This window comes from Pseudochaenichthys georgianus, chromosome 11 (assembly GCF_902827115.2).
Source record: "Pseudochaenichthys georgianus chromosome 11, fPseGeo1.2, whole genome shotgun sequence".
Lineage (NCBI taxonomy): Eukaryota > Metazoa > Chordata > Actinopteri > Perciformes > Channichthyidae > Pseudochaenichthys > Pseudochaenichthys georgianus.
Window position 1 is genome coordinate 9,819,028 of NC_047513.1, and position 23,347 is coordinate 9,842,374.

Here is a 23,347-nt window from a genome sequence, read left to right on the forward strand (position 1 = left end):
GCATTGTTTATGAAGTATTTTGATCGTCCCTGAATTGATTTTTACAGTGAAAAAGTTCAAATGGAACTGATGGTTCCCAAATTACCCAAAGGTCAGTCCGCCTGGACTTTATTTTTCTAAACCTCTCTAAAAAGGTCAAATGTCACTTGCTTTGCATCAATCTTGATACAGGGTACTTATTATATGTTATAGTTTGGATTCCTAAAGCTTTTAGTCTACTAACCCATCATTCAAGGGTGGTTTTCACTATAAGTAATGGGTTTTCTTTAGGCGGACATTAGAATTTACATGTTTTTACTATGTTCCATCTGAATTTACTTTAAAATAAAAACATCTATATTGATTCCGACACTTCTACATCCAACTCACAGATGTAACCTTGCTTTGAGAGAAAAGATTATTAATTTACCCCTTTTAGAAGTGAAGATATAGTCTTTGTTGTGTTAGTGGCATTTTCGAGCCTGAAACCTGAAAAACAGGCTCAGGGCTTAAGAGGTTAAAGTGAAACACGCATTAGTTTCGCATTGACGCCCGTCGCACGCACTCAATGCAGTAGCCGTGATCAACCCTGTCTCCTAAAAATTACGTTCCCACAGAACTAAACTGCATTCTTAATTACGTTTAGCTAGAAACGTATTTTCTCCCACGTTACGTTCGTTCTGAACGTATCTTAAATACGTTTATTTTCTACATATCTTTGCCATTTATTGTCTTGCTTATAATAATGATAATAGTCATTTATAAATATCATTTTAGAGCACACGTGAAATCAGTAGGCGAGGCTGTAATTTCGCCAGCTGTTACTCTCATGAGCGAGGCAGAAAATAATAGTTTTAACATTCCAAAAAACTGCTGTGTCGTTCATTGCACCTCAAACATTAAAACACATCCAGAGTTACGTGTTTCTGTACTTCCTCTAAGAAGAAAGGACAGTAACAGAAGATCTCTGTGACGCCAGATGTGGTCTTGTTAATGCGATATGATATCCGGAAAAAAATTCAGTTTAGGATGGCCGAAGACACTACATTACCCATAATCCCCAGCTATCGTTTGGGACTACAGTCCCGTTGACAAACCCCGTGATTAATCTTCAAGCTCTGGGTTGGATGTTGGAGTGGCAGTGCGCCAAGGTTACGCCGAGCGTCAAGCTCTTTGAAATGGAACGAAACCACGGCAGACTATTCAAAACTGGACTCGAACGCCCCCCCAGAACTACACATGCTGGCTATTGTGTTTTGCAACATGTTCTCTATGGCACGTCTCTACTGGGAATTGTAGTTTTAAAAGACGTTTTCGTTTTCCCCAAAATTGGAAATTGACAGTATTAAACTGTGTACAGCCCTGGAGGTTTAGGCGATATGAAACACATTGGTGTGTACACATTTAAAACATGTAATTACTAAATGGGTGAAAATCACTTGTATCCATAATGGGCAGCATTAATATATACCCACATGACAGCTCATTGATACTTTGTAATTCTACTCCACTACAATTCAGAGGTTAACCTGGTATTTTTACTCCACTACATTTATTTGAGTTACTTTGCAGATTCTGATTAATGATGTGAAAAATAAACAACCCTTAAATCAGACTTTAGTTACACCTGAGTCTGTGGACAGTGAAGCTTGCCCGGCTACTGTGAGATGTGCTCTGAAGCGAGAAGAGGTGTTTGAATGACGCATGCGTTGTGGCGCAAGCTACTTATAGGGGGTGATTTCCCCTGACGCTGACGTCAAGATCACCAGCCAATCAGGATTGGCGTAATGAGATTGATACTTCTGTTTGCTCCGCGATGAGGCGCATCCCATAGTGAGACATCGAACGGAGTGTTATGAATGAGAACTTGGGTCGCAGGTTCCTCAACAGTGCATTACAAGACATCTATCAATATGTGTGTACCTCCACCATTAAACTGTCATATTCTGTACATTTCTTATTCTATCTACATACATAAGAGTATAATTCATATGTATAATATCAGTTAAAATAAGTGCTTCAACATAGTTAATATTGCAGGAAAGCAATATATTAGACGTTAAGTACTTTGTCAGGCTTAATATTTATCTGTAGATAGATACCCCTAAAGCTTTTTTCTTATTTAATAGAAGACCTTAACCTAAAGTATTCTTTAATGTGTTAATAAAGGTTAATTAGTTTGTCTGTTTTGCACTTCCTCATATTAATATCTTTGTACATCCGGCACTAAACTGTTTTATTGTAGAGATCACTTACAGTATCTTCTTGATTTTTTATATTCTATATTTCTATCATTGACCTTCTACTTTCCCCCTATGAAAGTATGTACTCTTAATATTTTTTTCATCAAATAACTATATTCAACAAAAATAACATTATTCAACAAAAATAATTCAATAACGTGCTTTAACCACTAGGCGGTGCACACAAGGCAAGGCAAGGCAAGGCAAGTTTATTTATATAGCACTTTTCAACACAAGGCAATTCAAAGTGCTTTACAAAAAACGAAAGACATTAAGAAAATGGCATTTAAAATCAGTCATTAAGGTACACACAGCATACTAATAATAACGTTGTATTATTAGTGTAGGACACTTATGTATGTATAACATCTGAAGATGTGTAGTTTTATTCATGTTTTTACATCATTTTACAGGATATTGCTATATTATTTCTCATGCTTTACTTTACATTAATATCTGATTTGTAAAACATCACAGACAGAAAGGTATATCCGTCATTTAATGGTAAGCTATTGAAATTGTGATTCCATAGATGTGTCTCCCATCACCCAAAACCCCTGACTATTCTCTCAACTCAGTATTTACATTCTTATATTCAAAGAAAATTAGTAATATCTTTAAAAACTACAAGTCCTTTCTACCAGCTGTGCACCGTTATGGTGTAAATATAGCCTATCTACCAATTGGATCAAATATAAAAGTCAGCCGAATTACTATTGATACTGCAAGGAGACGTATTGTGTGAAAATAAAGAGATTTCAGTATTTTGAGGCTCTAAGCCCCATTTATTTTCCTCACAGATGGCAAAAGAAGTCTGACATATACACTTTAAAATAAAAACAAATACATAAAAAGATAAAACACTGGCATGTAATTTACGTTAGAATAAATAGAATGGTTTTGAATAATAGATGAGAGTAAAATCTACTTCACTTTACAGCCCCGCCCACTTTTGGGGAAACCAACGCTGTCATTTGAACGGCGATCAAGCCTGAAGCCACAGAGATCTTCTGTGGCTTCAGAACGGAAAACACTTATTTAACTGATCTTTTTCATTTAAAAAAAAAAAACACACAATGCTAACAGTGAGCCTCTGAATTAGCCCCGAGCGAAAAATGCTAACCTATTACTGCACCGAAAATCACTCCTAGCTCCCTTATTACTTATCCTAGCTGCACATCCAACACATTGTTTATGATCGTAAAGACACAGAATCTAACGGTGCTCACCTCAACACTGAAAGATACAAACTCGCGAGGTTATCAACAAAAACGTACATCAAAACAAGTGGCGCTAGGTACTAACATGCGCTAGGCTAACATGGCTCACCTTCTTCTTTGTCTGGTCTAAACTGAACGATAAAAATGATGATGTAGTTAATCCATAGGTTAATATCCAATGGGGCTGTGTCCCCTTTGAAGTGTTCTGATAAGCAATAAAACTGCAATTCCGTTATCTGCTGTCCGCTCTGTGCTCCGTGCGCTCTGGGTCCTGCAATTCCTGCTTCCTTGCGTAGTAAACAATAAGTAAAGTCTGCTGAGTAATGTACTTACGCTGGCTGGCATTCTTTATACTTTACGCAGGACCATATCTCTGGAACCCATTGGTCGATTTGGGTGATTTACACCTTTTTCTTAACCATGACATCCAATAGAATCGATGGGCAGTTCCCAAATCCACGTAAACATTACTATTGCGGAAGTAATAGAGAAGCAAACGAAACATATCTGAAAATACAAGCCTGGACGGCAAAACTTTATACCCAGTATATTGCCATAAATATGATGATGGATTATCAGTAAAAATGTCTAGGTGACACAAAGACATTGGATTAACCTTGAGCGGCGTTTTTATTCCGTTGAACACAACTTTTGATGACAAATCAAAAAAGGTAAGACGTAATTATTGTAATATTTTTTAAACCAGATGTTGTTTACTTTCTCTTTTCTGGCTGATAGCTCCAGGAATTCGAGGTCGTACAGTGATGACCTTACATGTGTGGAATCTGTGGAGTCTCAGCTTTAATCGGATATCTTGTTTGTGCAGTTACGATAAGTAATAAGGGCATGTCTACCGTGAGTGCTGTGCAAAAGTCCGTTAGCATTAGTTAGCATTTTTTCGCTCCATGCTAATTCAAAGGCTTGGTATTACTCTTGTGTTTCTTTTAGCTAAAAATGGTTCACATTGTCAGTTAGCTGAGTTTCTTACCGTTAAAAGGGTATGGAACATTAATAGTTTCATAAATGTTAAGAAGCCCTGAGACATAGTCTCGTAAAAAAACGGTGGGAGGGGTCCACTGGGCGGACCCTCGGGCTTAAGAGGTTAAGGTCACGCTCTGACAATAGCAATGTATGAGAACAAATAAAAATACAGCCAGAAAAAAAACAAGCGCAAATTGTGTCGGCAGAAAAGTTTGCAAAGCACTAGAATGATAGAGTTGTAAAAGCTTATCTCAGCATTTGATAAATGGCTGTGCAGGGGCTTGCCTACTGATAAGCTGTCAAACGTATTGATCTGTAACTGGCCTAACTGGGTTATATGTCATCTCACTGGAACTTGAAACAACACACCTTTGCCGCTCCTATGCCATATATTTCCTAACACCTGGTTGGTTTTGGTTATGTTAAGAGGGCTAAAACTACTTGGGTATTTTTGGGGTTATATGTGATGTTAAAAAGCAAGAAACATCTCTCGTAAGATTCAGATGCTTTGACCTCCACCCTAAGAGGTTTTGCAGTGTTGTTGCGTCATTCTGCTTAAGACTTTGCTTCTTACAGATGTATTATGCACACAAGAGGTCGCTTGTCACGAAAACATGATGGTGTTTGAACACACCATATGATGTTGTTTTTCCGGTGAGGAAAGGGTGAATCGGCATTTGCATTGATTGTGAACGTGAATGAAATAGCTAAGCTGTGATGCAGTGAGAGGTAAACCTGCATCTTCAGTGAGTGAATCAGGCAGCAGTGATTTAGCAACACGTGCAGATATAACTCGCAGTGTGTTGACAGAAGGAACAAGGCTCCCGGGGTGTGTCACCTGGGCGGAATTGTTTGTGTGTGTTCACCGGTGTTCTCGCACACTCATGTGAGCGCACGGGCCTGCTTGTGTGTTTGTTTGTATGCGCAGAGGCGAGTTGGAGCCTGCTGCCGAGCCAGGGTGTGTTCACGGACGTGCTCGCTGTCTGATACTGGAGCTCTGAGCTGAGACGTAAAACAGATGTTAAAGATGTAGACTTAGATAAAAGTATTAATAACACAAAAATAGAATGAAACAGCTTAGGGGAGTGTTTTTCAACACAGCTTTTTTTTTTACTCCCCGCAATCCAAACACTAATAAAAAGTAATATGTGTGATTTTTTGGGTAAATATTACGAGTATGCAAATACAATTCAAACACATTAAAAAAGTAAGTTACTTTTGTCGTAACTAAAGCTACTTTCAACCCCATTTTACTTTTTAAGTACAATTTCTGAGGAGCTTAATGTCATTGTACTTGCTAGTTCTACTCAACTACATTTAAAAGGGGAATATCAAACTTATATCGTTTTTACTTTACAACATTTATTTGATAAATGTAGTAACTTTGCAGATTCAGATTATAAACACAACATATATTCATCCACAATGAACTGTATTGTTATTACAATACACTAGGCAGCAGTATAAGTATTGTAAATTAGATCTGCCTTTACCAGCTACAACATTAGTAATGCTTATATATAATTTATTATTATGCCATAATACAATATATATTATTCTGAGATGCGAGGTTCTGCATAATGAGTAGCTTCTCTTTTGGTACTGCTTTGGATGCTTTTGTACTTTTACTTGAGAAAGAATGCAATACTTTTACTTGCAATGGAGTGTTTTTACACTGTGGCATTGCTAAGTGTAGGCTACTTAAGAAAAACAATCTAAATACTGGGTTCACTGCTGGTGGAAGCAGAACCACACTTATTACTACCATAAAGTAGCAGTATTTGATCTGTTGGCAGTATTGGTTGTAGTTTTAGTGCTTGTACTTTGAGCAGCAGTAGCAGTGGCACCAGTGTTGAGCCTGCTGGCAGTAAAGTACTTTCTGTAAAGAGAATAAGGAGACTGAGTTCATTTCCTCTCCAGTTCCACTCTGAAAGGACGACATGGAGTTGAACTATGAGCTCTGCCAGCAGCTGTTTGTACCAAACACAAAAAAACATTAGCTGGAAATTGAATACACACGTGGAATGTGATATAGGAAGTGTGTTACATAAGGAGGGCTCCCCTCCCTGTAATGTAAACACGCCGCCATCCCCGGCTGCAGCCATGTTGGACTTCTTCCTCTCGGACTTCAACATATCAGATCCTTCCTTTACAACAGCAGCAGCAGCTATTGGACCAACTGCAAGCGTTAACTATATGTATAATCAACGTCAACACACTGCTACTGTCAGTAAGTACTAAGAGCAGCAGTAGGAGTATTAACAGTAGTTGTAGTGCTTTTATTACTGCAAAGGCTACTGCTAACATTGGATCTTCCACCACTGCTGCTGTTAGTTTTACAGTTAAGACTGCAAAACTACTGTAGTACTGCTATTTCTTAGAGTTCCAGTAGGTATGCACGATAAATGTTTCAGTGGCGAAAAATTATCAGCCGATAATCAACATTTTTGTAAGGGATAATATGCAGCTAGGCAGTCATTGGTCATGGATCCTGACTGAAGCATGACTGTTGTCCACAGCTGACATTATCGACGGGACTCCTTTTGTGGATTGATATGCCTGCCCTGCACAGAGTCTCTTTATTCTCCTTAGCAACAGTCATGGGTTGCGTTCCGATAATCCAAAAATCAGCTCCTAAATTCTAACCCTATCTCCTATTCCTTGACCTCTGAGTGAAACTTCACGGGGTTAAGGGATATTGGATAAGAGAATTCAAAAGGATTTAGGAGAAGAGACTGTGGTACTTTAGAGAATGCGAATGCACTTTCACTATCCGACGTGTTTATCATGCGCCAGCGGACGTCATGAATGTGCGTCTGCTGCTGTGGGGGAACCATGGAAACTACAGTTTTCTATACAGCGGACTACAACATGGATGTTCAATAAGAACGAGGGACTACTGTGAACTCATCTAGAGACTCTGCACCGTGCTCTGATGCTGCTGCTTTGCTTTATGAACGTGGACAACAGAGAAACATTTTCTTCAGGACCAAAGTTGGAATTGAAATAAAAAAGGAAAGTGAAACTTATGCTCATCACCCTCTCCCTCCGGTCCACATTAATACCAATGATCCCAATACGTATGATTGTATGAACTATGACAAGTTCTTAAAATCAATACAAATGTATTTATTATAGACGTTAGTCCTTAACATCTATCTCTGTGTATATCACCATTCAAACATCTTTTAAAAGTTGAACAAACCCCACACAGCTCAGTGAAATGTTGACTTTATTTGATCATTTCAGTAAAAACTACCGTTCATATTTCTCTCTTTGATTATAATACTGATGAACGTTCAAAACAAAGCACTTTGGCAACTTACCACCTATGTTTTAAAATGCTTAATAAGCACCGTAACTTTCATGATATAATTTCTCGGTCATAATCGGTTGTTTCCGTGAACGGCCGACTGTTGAGTGACGGCAAATGCTGCGGCTGCAATGCATTGTGGGGCAGCATTTTCTCCTCTCCTTTCGGTAAGGGAGGTCCAGTGGTTCCTAAGCTAAAGGAGGTTATAAAGGAAGTTTGAAACCTCCTTTCCTTTCATTTAGAGAATTGGAACAGCACTTATCATGGCTGCCAGTGAGGGACTTCCGGGTCATTTCACTCCGTTAGGAAGGTTCCTAAGCTAAATGGACTATTGGAACGCTACTTTGGTCTCCTTAGCAGCAGTGTGTTAGCGTAAATTAACCACCTCTGAACCGTCCATATTGACCAATCACAATTGAGTATTCAACCAAGCCATGTAAAAATACTATTAATATATATATTCTAATATAACCAATAACTATTTCGGACGATTATACAAAGCCAAATGGTTTTCTTTGACTTAGCATCCCCACAGTCCTGTATTTGCCCCTGTAGGGCGGTATGCACCTCTAAAGTTGTTTTGCAACCTGCAATTCAAAACAGAGAAGAAGACCAAACATGGCAGAGAGACGAAAACCACCGCTGATGTATTTTCCTATAAATGAACAACTGATGAGTCATAACTGTAATTGGGTGGAACAAAGCAATCAAGTAGTAGTCAAAAATGAGATGACTGGACAACCCTCAGTTTCAACGCTAAAAGAGATGAATGCAGTGAAGTGTTTAATGCAGTGAAGATGGAAAATAAAACAGACTTCAAAACCACTTCAATAACAGCAATTACAATACAAGTTAATTGTTACCTTCATCCTTTTATAATTAGCATAATTACTATTGTAACAGTACTTGCACTGTTTCCCTTTATTACATAAGAACCTGCTGAAACAGGAAGACGACTTAATCAGATTAACAACCTAATTATCTGTCCTGCTTTATGATGATGATGGTGATGATGATGATGATGATGATGATGATGATGATGATGATGATGGTGATGACGTCTGTAGAAGTTGTCAATACTTCTTAATACATGCATGTGTGTATGTACAAGGAATACACAATGCATAGGCAAGTGGTGGCTTTATTTATGACCACAGCATGTACAGTGAACATGTACGTTGCATGCCGACTAACAACTGAATGCCTATTACCTTAACACGTCACCGTGTGGCGCACCAGCTACGGTGGCCTGCAAAGGACAAACTTAATCATATGAGAATGATCTACATCCCTTCTCTTTAGCTGATGTTTCTATCTGAAAGTAAATAACATTTAAGGCAGATGATATTGAACATTCCTTTAGCATTTGGTGACACAAACAATTACTAAATACCTTACCAGGTAACAGGAAAAGGAAATGACTAAACATATCACTTTAACAAGATTGTCCAACAGTGTTACTGTACATATTTAGGGTTTGGTTTGCATGTGCGACCTGATCGTGTTATGTATGGTGTGTCACTGTCGTTGCAAGGGAAATGTGATGTGTGTCTTGGTAGTGAAGGGGAACTGTTCTGTGTCAGCCTGCTGTTTCTCTCAGGTGTGTGTGGTGTGCGGGGTACACAGTCCATCAGAGGGGTCGGTGTTGTGAGGGTCGAAATCTTGAGGCTGCTGTTGCCGGGGCGACGGCTCGGGAACAGGAATGATGTGACGACGATTCCGTCTGTACGAAGTCCCGTTGGCTTGGATTATGTAAGAGCGTGGTTTCTCACTCACTTCCTTGACAACGCCAAGCCGATCGTATCCTTTTGGGGTCTGCATCCTGATCACTTGTCCCTCTGCCAGGGGTTTCAGAGGAGAACTTGAGATGTCATAGTGGCGCTTTAGGATGAGCCGCTTGTTGAGGAGTTGTGTTCTGATTAGTTGTGCATCTTTTGGGTTTGGCTGTAACAGTTTGGTGCTCACGGGGATGGCTGCACGTGTTTGTCGCGACATCAGGCGTTCAGCAGGAGAGCCTAACTTCAGATCACGGGGAATGTTTCTGAGATGTACCAGGTTGAGGAAGACATCTGTGCCACCTCTGTGTGAACGTTCCATCAACTGGTTTGCACTGCGAACTGCTCTCTCTGCTAGTCCGTTTGACTGTGGGTATTCAGGACCGCTGGTGATGTGAACAAAGTCCCACTGCTTTGCAAAGTCCTTGAAATGCCGACTGGCGCACTGTCCAGCATTATCAGAGATGAGTGTGTGCGGTGTTCCGAAAACAGAGAAATGTCTCTTCAATTTAGTTATCACAGTGGATGAGGTCACATCCCGGAGACGGTCGATCTCAAACCAGCCAGAGTATGAGTCAACCAGCACCTGATACCGGTTTCCATGCCACTCGAAGATGTCTGTTGCCACTGTGGACCATGGGAGATCTGGCACAGGATGAAGCTGGAGGGGCTCCTTTCGCTGATGGGATCTGGTGCTGTTGCACACTGCACATGAAAGCAACTCCTCAGTGATGTCTCGAGACATTTCTGGCCAAAAGATGATGCTTCTTGCTGTGCGTTTGGTTGCTTCAATGCCGGGGTGTCCTCTGTGCACTATGATGTACTCTCTGTGCAGGGACTGAGGGATGACAGTGTTGTGGCCTTTCATGGCAATTCCCTCCTCTACTGTCATTTCATCTCTGTAGGGAAACAAGAGACGGACAGCAGGTTGGAGCTGATTCTGTCGGATGGGCCATCCTCTATTAATGACTGCACTGAGGGCTTGCAGCTCTACGTCCTCTGCTGTGTGCTTTCTGAGTTCTTCCAGGCGGGCTGTGGAGATGTAGCTCACAGACATAACTTCATAAGCATCATTTTCAGCAGGGCTTTGAGATGTTTGTGCGGTTGGGGCACGTGAAAGAGTGTCTGCTACATACATATACTTGCCCTTTTTGTACACCAAACTGATGTCGTAGCTCTGCAGCCGGAGCAACACTCTCTGCAGACGGGCAGGGGCTGTGTGGATGGGCTTCTTTAAGATAGTCACTAAAGGTTGGTGGTCAGTCTCCACCACTACAGGCTTTCCATACACATAGTCTTTGAATTTTGTACAGGCAAACACGACAGCTAGCAGTTCTTTTTCAATTTGTGCATACCTCGTCTCTGTGTCAGTGAGGGTGCGTGATGCAAACGCTACTGGCCTGCCATCTTGCATGCACGCTGCTCCAAGTCCGTAGCATGACGCATCACAGGTGAGCGTGACTGGTCTTTTGACATCATAGTATGACAGGACAGGTGGACTTGATAAGCATGATCTAAGAAGGTCAAATGCATCCTGATGCGGCTGGAACCAACACCATGCAGTGTCCTTGTGGATGAGTTTTCTCAGTGGTGCTGCGATGTCGCTGAAGTTCGGGATGAACTTGCCGAGGTAGTTAACCATACCGGGGAAACGCTGTAGTGAGACAACGTCTGTGGGGACTGGCATGTTAGTGATTGCATCTGTCTTAGAAGGGTCTGCCTTTAGGCCTTCACTTGTGAAAATGTGACCTACATATCCTACATGATCCAGGCGAAACTTGCACTTGGCTGGATTCAGCTTCAGGTTGACTTCTCTCAGTCGTTCCAGCACCTTCTTGAGGTTGGCATCATGCTCAGCAACTCCGCGGCCACCAATGATGATGTCGTCAACGATGACAGAACATGGGTAACCTGCAAACAGCTGTTCCATCGAGCGTTGAAATACCTCACTAGCAGAGCTAATGCCGAAGCGCATCCGTAGGAATCTGTACCGCCCAAATGGAGTACTGAAGGTTGTCAACATGGAGGATTTGTTGTCGAGACGTATCTGCCAGAAAGAGCTTTTAGCATCTAGCACAGAAAACACTTTTGCTCCTGACATCTGTGCTGCAACTTCTTCTACTGTTCTCATAGGGTGATGTGGTCTTTTCAGCGCTGCGTTGAGGTCTTGTGGATTGATACACAGTCTTATTTCCTGCTTGTCTTTTTTGTGTGCTGCCAGTGCCTGCCACCATAGATGAGACCCAGTCTGTGGCTCAGTAACTGGTATAATGACACCTATGTTTTGCATGCGGTTAAGTTCAGCTTTAACTCTGTCTTGCATTGCAATAGGAATGCGGTGGGCAGTTCTCACCACAGGTTGTACACTAGGATCAACTGTCATGGAGTAAGTGATTGGTAGTTCTCCAAGTTCATCATCAAGGTCTTTGTACTGCATGAGTGTCTGTGTGGTGAAATCCGTGTTGCTTTCCGTAGTGATCTGGTGGACATCTTTGCTCAATGTGACAATTCCCATGTCCACGCATACCCGAAATCCCAGCAGTGGCTGCACATCTTTGTTCACTATGACGAAAGGCAACGAATGGTGCTGCTCCTTTAAGCAGCAAGGCAGTGTGACCAGGCCTTTGGTCTCAATCCTGCTTCCTCCATAAGCAACAAGGTTTATAGCAGTCTCTTGCTTCACAAGTTGCTCGCCATTGGTCACTTGTGTGAACGTTTCTTGAGACAACACATTGCATTTAGCTCCTGTGTCAACTTTCATTTCAGTTGGTATGCCATTAATGTGAATTGTAACAAATCCTTCTTCTTTGTCTTTAGCTTGAGGATTAACACTATCAACACGTCTTTCGATATCTACGCCATCCACGTAGAACGTGTCTTCTCTGAGTGTTGTGGGCTCTTCCACTGTTACTTCATGTACAGACTGGTTAAAATTATTTCTATTTGAATGACTGTAGCTGCGTGGTTTAGACTTGCAGCATTCTTGTAGTGATTAACTTTTTCACAGTTATGGCACTTTTGCCCGAAAGCTGGACACTTTTCTCGCATTGCTGCATGGCTGCCTCCGCAATTATTACAGTTACTGGGAGTGAGCGAGTGACTGTGGCTTTGGCTGATACCTTCTGCTAGAAACAGGTCTCACTGCATCAACACTGGTAGCTTGAACGGCTAACGTCCTGCTGCTTTCCTCTGTCATTTCGTGTATACGGCAGACTGAAACAGCTTTAGCAAGTGTCAGTTCACTGTCTCTCAACAGAGTTTTTCTTAAAGAATCATTGATTATGCCACATACTATTCTGTCACAGATTAGTTCCTCAGCTAAATCTCCAAAATGGCAACTTTTAGCTTTTATCTTCAGATCGCTGATGAATGACTCAATGCTCTCACCTTGCTTCTGATTTCTTGAATGACACTTGTGCCTTTCCATTATTTTGTTATGTTGAGGGTTGCATATTTCACTGAATTTCCGTATCAAACAGTCCGGGTCCTCCCTTGATTCAGCTGGGGAGATCACCGCACCTTCGGGGCCTGGCGCGCGCACTTCAGCTGCATACATAAAGGATCATTCACGTTCAATGGCTTCTGTTCCTGCGAGATTGAGGAGGATGTAAGCCTTAGTCCTGGCAGCCTTGTCTGGGTGCGCTGCGGCGGTGAAGATTTCATATTCCCTCTCGAAGATCCGCCAGCTCTCCGCAACGTTTCCTTCAAACATAACAGGGTCCGGACGGCGAAATCCATCCGCCATTGTAGCTGGGGCTAGCTTAAGCCAGCTAGTTAGCGTTAGCACGGTCCGTTGAAAACAAATTCTCCAGGCGAGAGGAGAGGCTCGTGCCGTCTTCTGACACCATGTAGGAGTTGTCAATACTTCTTAATACATGCATGTGTGTATCAGAGGTCGCGTTAACCGAATATTTTCCGTCAATGACGGATTTTTTCTAACAATGACGGAAAAATCTGAAAGCCGTCCGTCATTTTCACAGATTAACACAACTCGCAACAGCGCCAAAATGCTCACCAGCGGCCCACATTATATTACATCCTTAGTGGCCAAATAGACTGAGGGCGATCTACTGTACTCTACTGTAGTCTGTAACTATTATTTAGTCATTCACACCCCTGTCCAGTTAGTGGCGAGTGTGTGTATATTAAGTAGCTATTATAGTCTTGTTTTTGACCTCGTTGATTACCTCGTTGTTTAACCGGCTTTAGCAATCGCAAAATGTCACGGCAGCTGATCGTCCGAAGCTTTTTTAATAAGCCCAGTAATTGTGATGGTGTGGATAAACGAGGTGAAAAAAGAGGGATTGATGCGGTGGAGGATGAAGGACAAGCCAGTAAGACTAAAACTGACAACGTTCAGCCAGCGGCAGAGGGGCAAGCAAGTGGCAAGGAGTTCAAGCGGGAGTACCGGGTTCAGTGGGAGCAAGAGTTTAAGTGGCTGAGGAGGGAAGATGTCAAAATGTTCTACGACATCTGTAGAGAAGCTAAGATGAGTAACGGATTTGTCCGAGGGTGCACGACGATGCAGAAATCAGCGTTCAGGCTAGGCTACAGCAGGTCAATTGAGTTGTTCTTGTAAATGTTTTGTTCATATTCTGATTGTAATTGTCTCATTTAAAACGATGGCATTGTTCATATTTGCCTGTTTAGGCACCATGGTCGCGTGTTTTAGCGGCCTCTGCTCTGCCCCCCTCTGCTGTGCTGTCAGTGCAGGAACAAATAAATCATTCATGTTCGTGTTGACATGAAAAGTGACCACACGGTCGGTGTGTTTTTTTCTCCATGCCCTTAAAAGTTCTGTATGAATCATTAAAAAAAATGAGTGAATAAACATTTGCTCAGTACCCAAACATAAATATGAAATATGTCTCATCTCATCATTAAAACTCTTAAAAAACTTTTATCAAATAAAATGACGGGTAATAATGGATTATGACGGAAATGTTACGATCCTGTCTGTCAAAATGACAGACAACGAAAAAGTCTAACGCAACCACTGGTGTGTATGTACAAGGAATACACAATGCATAGGCAAGTGGTGGCTTTATTTATGACCACAGCATGTACAGTGAACATGTACGTTGCATGCCGACTAACAACTGAATGCCTATTACCTTAACACGTCACCGTGTGGTGCACCAGCTACGGTGGCCTGCAAAGGACAAACTTAATCATATGAGAATGATCTACAACGTCACTAAATTAAAATGTATTCGAGGAGGTTTTTGTAATTTAGCTGCGTGTTCAGTTCCACCTGTTTCGCCCACTTACACTTCAGTTTCTTAGGCTCCTACATTTCCCAACATGTCTTTTGATGACCCCTGTGAGAGCTGCAGTGAGTTCAGTGTTCAGCTGTTGGTTTCATGTGTAGCTGGATCAAGTGAAAGTATAGTTAGATCAAGCGAGCGATTAGTCAGGAGGAAGAGTTGCTCACCTGACTCTCAAACCTTAACCTCTCTATTTTCTGCCTCTGTGGGCGTCCTCTGCCCACGACAGCTGACTTCTCCCTGCATGCTTTGTGAACACTGGAGTAAAATGGCTGCTCAGGAGGGAAGCTGTTCGATTCTAACTTTCTTGGACCTCGAACAAGGACATTAAAAGTCCTCACATATTACAATACATCGCCCAAATTCATCAGTATGCTTCGAATCATTCCATCCGAGGATCAACACTGTGATGGAGATTTTCAATGATACAGCAGTGTCTTTTTTAAATGAAGGATTTTAACCAGGATTCCTTGACTTGACAAGAATATGAATGAATGTTTATTTATATATATATGAATAAGATATGCGTGCTCTTATCCTAAACCATATAGTCTTTACATTTCACAGACTTTGACCTTCAAAGTCCTTGAGAAGTCTTGTAAGTGAAGGCAGGAATGTCAGTGTGGGTAGTAACACTGGCTTTCTGTGTGATGTGTTTGGCACATAAATTGATCATTTAAAAAAATAAATAATTGAGTATTAGTTGCTTTTGATCCACAAATATTTCTACATACAAGGCTTTCAGAGAACCTCACAGACTGATGGACAGAGAGACGGCGATATTCAGAGACTGACAGGCAGAAAGCGAAAAACATTTAATCTCAGCTAAATTAATGAAAGCAGATAGAGAGAATCGGAGAGTCTGAGGCTGCCTCGTCCAAATGGCTCTTGCTCACAGACAGGAAATGAAGCCAGGCGAAGCTGCACTTGGCAGCTGTTTATCCAGGAGCAGCATGAGCCGTGTTCTTGGATCAATTTCAACTTTTTGCCCAAAATGGTTGTTATTAGGACAGGGCTTTGGGCAGACTTATCCGGGATCTGCACCGTCCAGCTGCCAGAGAGTCAGATCAAGGCAGCAGCAGTTCATCTGATAGAGTCTCTGCTGCACGGACAAACAGATGGACCACAGCATGCATAGCTGGATAAAGAGAAGGGTATATGGTACATTGTATTATGAGTCGTAAGCAGTTTACACAGTTTGGGATATTTCATCGGAAATTCAGCTGCAAATTGGCCAATCATCTGTCCAAAAACCCAAAGATTTACAATTGATCAACGATAGATGCGTTATCTTGGCCGCTCGGGGGCAGTGGAAACAATCTGTTGACCTTATGTTATCATATCATCACAATATAAAGCTGATGTATCGACAGCGTTTATAACCGCTTGAAACAAGACTACAGTTGCAGCCTTTAAACCAAAACAACGAGCTGAAAGAAGCTCAAATGAAATAAATAAGGGGCAATACCTTTGCCTTAGAGAAGTAATGGTTTTTGAATACATTAATAAACACTTACAATTATATCTGCTTACAACTACATTATAGAGTGTTGTAAACCATTTATTCAACGTTTATATCCTGTCTCTAAATGCTAATACTCTTTTCATAATTTTTTTGTCTGCTTTGTGTGTTTTTATTAGTTGCTTTTCTGTCTCCTCCTTCTATTCTACACCTATATCAGTAACTGAAACAACAAACAAACACATCAGAATAACACGTGATTATGTACAGCACTTTTACAACAAGAGCTCTGTCAGTGTTTGGTTAGGAAAGGGTTATCATAGTTTATCCGTTGTTTATGTCAGTAAGTTGCCAGCTTGGAGGAGTTTGTTTGCAGGTTACAAAGTTCAGTTTAGTTCATTTAGAAGCCTACAGGTACATTTGAACGGTGGTGGCAGCAGATAATGACACCAAAGTCTCAGGGTTTGATATTACTGCCAAAATGTCAAACCTTGCAGGGTAGAACGTTGCCAAAACTCGTGCTAGTCAACAAGCTTCTGTATTTGGGAGACTGTATACTTTTTTTTATAAGCCTTTCGATGATTGAAATGGCACTTTTAGCTAAAAATAAACAAAAATACAAAAAAGACATAAAGGATAATAATTGTTTGGCAGGATGATGCATTCATGTACGTAATGTTTTAAACGAACAATCATTCAGTTATAGCTTGGTACACACAAATAGAATATGTGGATATATTTTCACAAAATGTTTTTTTCATAAGCAGATCAAAATTGCTGAGGAGCTTTTTCCCGCTTTTTCCGATTGGATTCAAACGCAATCATAAGAAGATTTTATCTCAGAGTTTGACTTGAGTTTGAACTCAAACACCACCATAACGTTTATATACCAAGCATTTTACACTCCTGTCTCCCTGCTCAGTGTGTAGTCAAGTGTTTTCAGCTGGATTTTGGGCAGGGGGGAACACAATTGTCTACTTCCCCTCAAACGGTCCCATCCCTGCCTTTCGTGAAGCATTAGCCTGATTTCTCAGAGCCTGTAGGAAGATTTGGTCACAGTATTGTGGGTGACATGGATAATAAAATTATTGACAGCTCAAAACAGCAGTCAAGTTGCAACGCATTGTCAGTTGTGCTGCTCTGACTGACATTTTGAGGTTTTCAAAACGGTTGTACATGTTCTCAGATGGCTTATTGTGTTTCTGTTGGCTTGAAAATAACAGCTTTTAGAACATTTTGATGTAAAGGGGAAAATGATGCCTTTGTCAATCCCACTTTATGCCCCAAACACCTGTTCTTGCACTATTGTGGAAATGTAAGGCTTAATGTTGTAATATTTTCGGTATAAAATTATTTCAGTTTGCCCTCTAATGTCCTCCACCTGATCTACTTCGGCTCTCTCTGCAATTTACAATTCACTAATGCACATACAGCTTTACTTGCTAAATAACACTTATCACCAACCGCTAACGGCTAACTGCTAAATGCTACTAGCAAAACCAGGAATAATAAACTGTTAGCTAGTTCGCTTTTAACTCAGCAAACATGTTGGTGTTTACACCACTATCACATGACCTTTGGACTGCTGGCTGGAAAATGTTTTTCGTTTGTACAATGCTTGTGGTTTTGGCCATAGCTAATTAGTTCTGTAATTGCATTTAAGCTAATGAGCCCCTTTTGCTCTCCAACGGACTGTTTACCTGCAACAGCCGTAGTTTCATAACATGTGACTTGACATACGCCTTCAGTAAAAGATCATTTTGTTGTTGTCTAAAGATTAAGTACATTATGTTGCTTTAATAAGAGGATACTTTGGGATATAACCGTGCTCTCTGCTGGTTAAAATATTTAAAGAGTCAAATGTACTGCCAACACATCTCTTTTCTGTTGAAATGTGTTTGAGTATCTGAAATCTTTCCACTACTGTTTCCGTCGTTATTGGTCACCAGCTCTGCAGTTATTTATAATCTGTGGCTGGGAGCCTGGAGCTTAAAAAAATAAAAAATAAAGGGCATTTTACAAATGCTGCCAAAATACAGTTCTGAATGGTGCTAGATGATTGCTCAACTGACGCTTGTTTTCTGAAGAATAGATGTTTTGAAAAATCATGTTTTTCTCCAGGTATCAGCAATGGAAAACATATTCTTAAGCAGCTGGCGAAGAGATATGGCTGAAAATAGACTCACTCTTCTTGGTTCTATAGAGATACATTCAGAAAAGAAAACAGTGCTGGAGCGGAATGGCTGCAGTGTAAATTAACTAATGAGGAGTTTTAACACTCTGGCGCACTATTTACTAGAATCCTCGAATAACATCCAACAATTCCCGGTATTCATCTACATGTGAAATGTCACGCCACTAAAGCCTGCTGGAATCGAATTGGGGACGAAAAAAAATCGACTGCCACACGAGCAAACCAACCAACATACTCTGTTGTCAATAAACGGAGGATTATTGAATCTCAAACAAGCACAAGAGACCTGATTTATGATCAGATTCTCTTCTATTTGCCTATTGTGGTTCAGCAATGATCATTCTGCGATTGAGCTTGGTGATAGGAGCATATTTTCCCCACACGAAGCACCACAAGGGGTTAAACTAAACTGCTCTTGCTTGTTGTAAATCCAGCATGATGTGAACTCGCTGCCCCGCTCAGAGTCTCTGGCTCCACACCGCCACCTGGTGGTGAATCACCGTCACTGCGACTGCTGTGGAAAACATTGAAGATGCTGTTATTTTGAGGACATTTCACTGAGAATATGAAAAGTTACATCGTCCACTTGTATTTAAATGTGCACAAAACCATTCTGAAATTAGACTAGGGAAAGCAAACATACTGGCATTCCATCTTCCCCCACCATTTTGAATTAAATGTGAAGATATTGTCCGTTGTCTATAGGGTAATCCTCTTTATGGTCAACTCATCTCTGTGGGCCTCATTCTTGGCTCTCTGCTCTCTGGATGAAGCATGAGGGAGAGAGACAGAGCGTTCAGCACATGTCCCTCTGCTGCCAGTCGCCTCAAACCCTCATACGACAGGCTTTGACCTGTGACTGATTTTGGACCAAAACTGAAATAGTTGCGTGTCTGGTAACTTTTTTGTATTCGCCATTGTATAAATATCTAAATCTGATCCTTTTCATGGAATTAAAAGACAGGAAAACCACTGCTTATATTGATAGTTATGTAAATAATAATAAAGACATCACCGCTGTGTTTGTAAAGCACTTCTGCACATAGCCAATGTGTTACAATGTGCCTTACTTAAAAGTAAGATGGGGCCAATAAAATGTCATCTAAGCAGAAATAGAACGTCACCATATAGCATTTCAAACATAAAACAGCTAAAAGACTATTGTGCAGTACAAAAATAATCCACTAAAAAAAGCATTGAAAAAGCTAATATAAAGGATACAATTCAGATCTAAAATATGTAATATTGTCAGAAGGCTTGGTGTTTAGGCAGGCTGGTGCTTTCCACATTGAATGAAAAGTAAATATAATGAATTTAGATAGGTGAGGTCTGCAGGTATGATTTGTTTCATAGTGCATTGCCATAACTTGAAATTAATTAAATAAGGTATGTTATGTTTTTTGTGAGTTGCTTTTGGAACTGTAAGAAGAAAATAAATATTTGAACAAAGCAGCAAATGTAAATAGAAATGAGATTGAAAGTTGTATACTTTACAGGCTGCTACTTTACAGCAGTAGTCCTTGTACTCAGCAGTCCATAACAATATTTGATCCTAGTTTGCTCCACATTCTGAGTCATCTTAATCTCCAGAGTGTAGGTTCATTTGATCAAACCTCCATTGAGGACGGTCTTGTTATCATCTTTGCGTGTTAGCCTTTAGCTCAGCCACCGCTCTCTGGCATGTGACCGTCCTCAGAGAGCAGATGGGCTCTAATCTGCAGATAAAAGTAGATGATAATGACTGCACTTCTAAATGAGTAATGAAGCCAGTCTTACATATTCTGTGTTGTGCATCTGAATGGACTGTAAAGCAGATTCAACTTGACTGGAATTCACCATCGCTCTCTTCTCTCTCATTTATTGTGTTTTTTATTTGCCATTTAAAATCAAAGGTTGTTCAGGGCTGGGGTTGTGAAGCTGACAATTGAGCGGCCCAGACCAAGCAAGGAGGCAGAGGCAGGACGTCCAAAATACAACCCGGTGTGGGCATTTATTACATCATAAACATATGATACAGCCTCAATCTGCTGCCCACGTGAACACAGTCACCAGCCACCACAAGGATCTCACACACACTACCAACCCACTGACAGGGAAAACAGAACCCAAATACACACACTAATCAATCAACAAGACACAGGTGAGGGGGGAGGAGACAACAGAGGGCACCAGCTGAACACAATCAACCACAATGAAGCTATGAAGGCCGAGATCTATGGGCCCAGAGATCACCTCCGTGACGAGGGTTATTAGCCTTTTGATCAGCAGACAAAGGAGGTAGCGTTCAATTCAAACCAAGCTCTAATGCTCTTGAGCTACACTTCCTTTGTCTGTAGTTGAGCTTGACCTCTGACCTTCCACTGACCTTCAGCATTTTGGCAATCAACAGCAGCTTCGCAATTGTGTCTTACATCTTAGCATCCACATCTGGCTCTGTGGACAAGATCTCTGTGCCTATAAAAATAACTCAAGCCTTTGGAAAATGTTTGACTTTGGCAGCTCCTGGTGGCCAAATGTAAAAAAGACACTGTAAATAGGAACATTTCAAAATTAAAGTTATTGTGAGCAATAAAAAAAGATTTTTTTTATTTAATTTTATACAGAAGAGATTTATTTTGGAAACAGTGTTGCAAAGGTGTATGTCACGCCACCTGAAGGCTGTGGGTGGAGCTTCACGGTAACTGTTTACTAATCTAACTCCTCCTCCGTCTCTTTCTCCCCACCAGGTGGTCGGGCGGCGCCTCAGGACGCGTCCCCCACATCCACTACCTGTCCACCGGGACCCTCCGGACCCCCGGCGGCCGCCAATGGCAGCAACGACGTCATGGTGAACTTTGACCCAGACCCAGCAGACTTGGCGTTGTCCAGTGTGCCGGGACAGGAGGCGTTTGACCCTCGGCGGCACCGCTTCTCTGACGAGGAGCTAAAGCCTCAGCCGATGATCAAGAAGGCCCGAAAGATGCTTGTCCCCAATGAACAGAAGGTACTTCATTTCCCACAATTCTTTGCTTTCCAACAGATCCCTTTCTGACTAGTTTCAATGTGTTTTCCCCCAGAATTCAAGCATACAAACAACTCTGTTATTGTTTTGCTGGGTCATGAAAGACACATATTTTGATGGCCAAAGACCAGATTTAAGGCTTTTTTAGTTCTCAACGATTTGAATCATTTAGGAAAATAGGTTATAAGTTTCAAACCAAGTTTATTCAATTTACCAAATACCACATTTTTAAGTTTCACAACTTTTGTCTCAAAGCTGCAAAAGCATTCTTATCATCAAATTATTTTTGTCATTAAAATCGTATTTTCCAAACACAAAGTCAAAAAATAATATTTTAACCAGTTAGCAAATATATCTTCTTATATTGGGTATTTCCTAAACTAATAAATAAGTAAAATAAAGTAAAATTTTTTAAGATTCTTCTTCCTCAAGGTTCAAATGTTTCTTTTTCTTTTTTTAATAGGACTCACTTCTAGACAGAAATGTATTTATATTTATTTTTTAGCAGTAAAAACAACATGACTCACTGATACACTAACATATGTTCATTCAAAATCTTCACTGAAACATTTTAATCAAATCAAATTAAAGAATGGAATTTAAAATAAAACCCCAAAACGTTCCCCAATGAAAAGAGGTCCGGTTTTCTACAGTATCCTGTTAAGATAAAAACCCTGAACTTCATCACGATGAAGACCACAGCTCTTATATTGATGTAGAAAACGCTGCTGGAGCATGATGCCTTCTAATATTGATGGCTCCTGACGAGACTCACACACATATTTTGTCTTGCGTTCATTGCACAATAAGCGGAGCTCTGAGTGATGGCTCCTGCTCTCATAGCTCAGTGCAGAGCAGCTGCAGCTCCTGAGGCTTTTCTAATTTATGAACAGATGAAGGCGTTCGACTCGTGTTCAGTCGCAGAAGGATTAATAAATCATTTGTATGCAGGTTGTCCGGGACAAATGATGTCTGACCAGCCTTAAAGATGAAGCTGGGATTGCTCTGCAGCTCCTCATAAATGATATTTTAGATTCAGCTCTTTGTTTAATACTAACCCTCAGCCGGAGGAACAATGGCTACGACCGAAAGATGAAAGATATTTCACTTTCATAACATTGAGGAGTTTTTTTAATGAACTTATTAAAATCTCATATTTCCAAAGCTGATATCTAAGAACCTCTAAAAAAAAAATAGCAAATGTGTAATGATTTTGCAGTTTAATGGTGGGAGGATATCAACACTTACAGTTTGGGCCTGCACCGTTCCACTGGTATAAATCGTTCAGATAGACATCTCGACTTTCAATTTGGACTCCTATTTTACTCTAGTCCAACAATCACAGCAACAATCACTGTGATTTCCAATCTTCCTCTCATGAGACCCTCACTGGTAAAAAGATTGCTTTCATGCCCCATAAAGCAACGCTGCAGACTTTATTTGTTCAGTTTAGCCCTGACTTAGGACTGCACAGCTGCATTTTTTTTACACTACTTTTCCTTTTATCTTTATTATTTCCAGTCTCACATACTTATTTGTCGGTATTGCACACCGTCTGATTGCTTCCTGTGTCGTAATGGGTCTATTTGTTAGCTTTTAAGTGTCTGTTTTTCATGTGATAGCAAATACATACTTTAACTTATCAAATATAAGGAGCAGTTCCAATATAGGAAAGAAACAGACAAGGCCCATTCCTTTTGTAGATAAGTATACCCTGCAGTGTATTATTGCTCTCATACTCTCATACACCTAAAGCGATACTAAACCGAATTCACAGTAGGTTCAGTCAATTCTAAATACGCTTATCCATTATCTTTCCTGATATTTATTATGTTATAACATAATATGGTATGTCAAAATAGTGCTGATGCACAGTTTCTGTTTGTGGCTAATACAGTTAGCTGTTTAAGAA

The 23,347-nt window shown here is 40.7% G+C and overlaps 1 protein-coding gene across 1 annotated transcript in view; it reads left to right on the forward strand.

Annotated features, from left to right (window-relative positions):
* Positions 1–23,347, forward strand: part of dbpa (D site albumin promoter binding protein a) — a 44,940-nt gene that overhangs the window by 16,503 nt on the left and 5,090 nt on the right. The window contains exon 4 of the mRNA XM_034094553.2: positions 21,161–21,417. Coding sequence (XP_033950444.1) covers positions 21,161–21,417 — 257 coding nt within the window. The remainder of the gene's footprint in view (positions 1–21,160; positions 21,418–23,347) is intronic.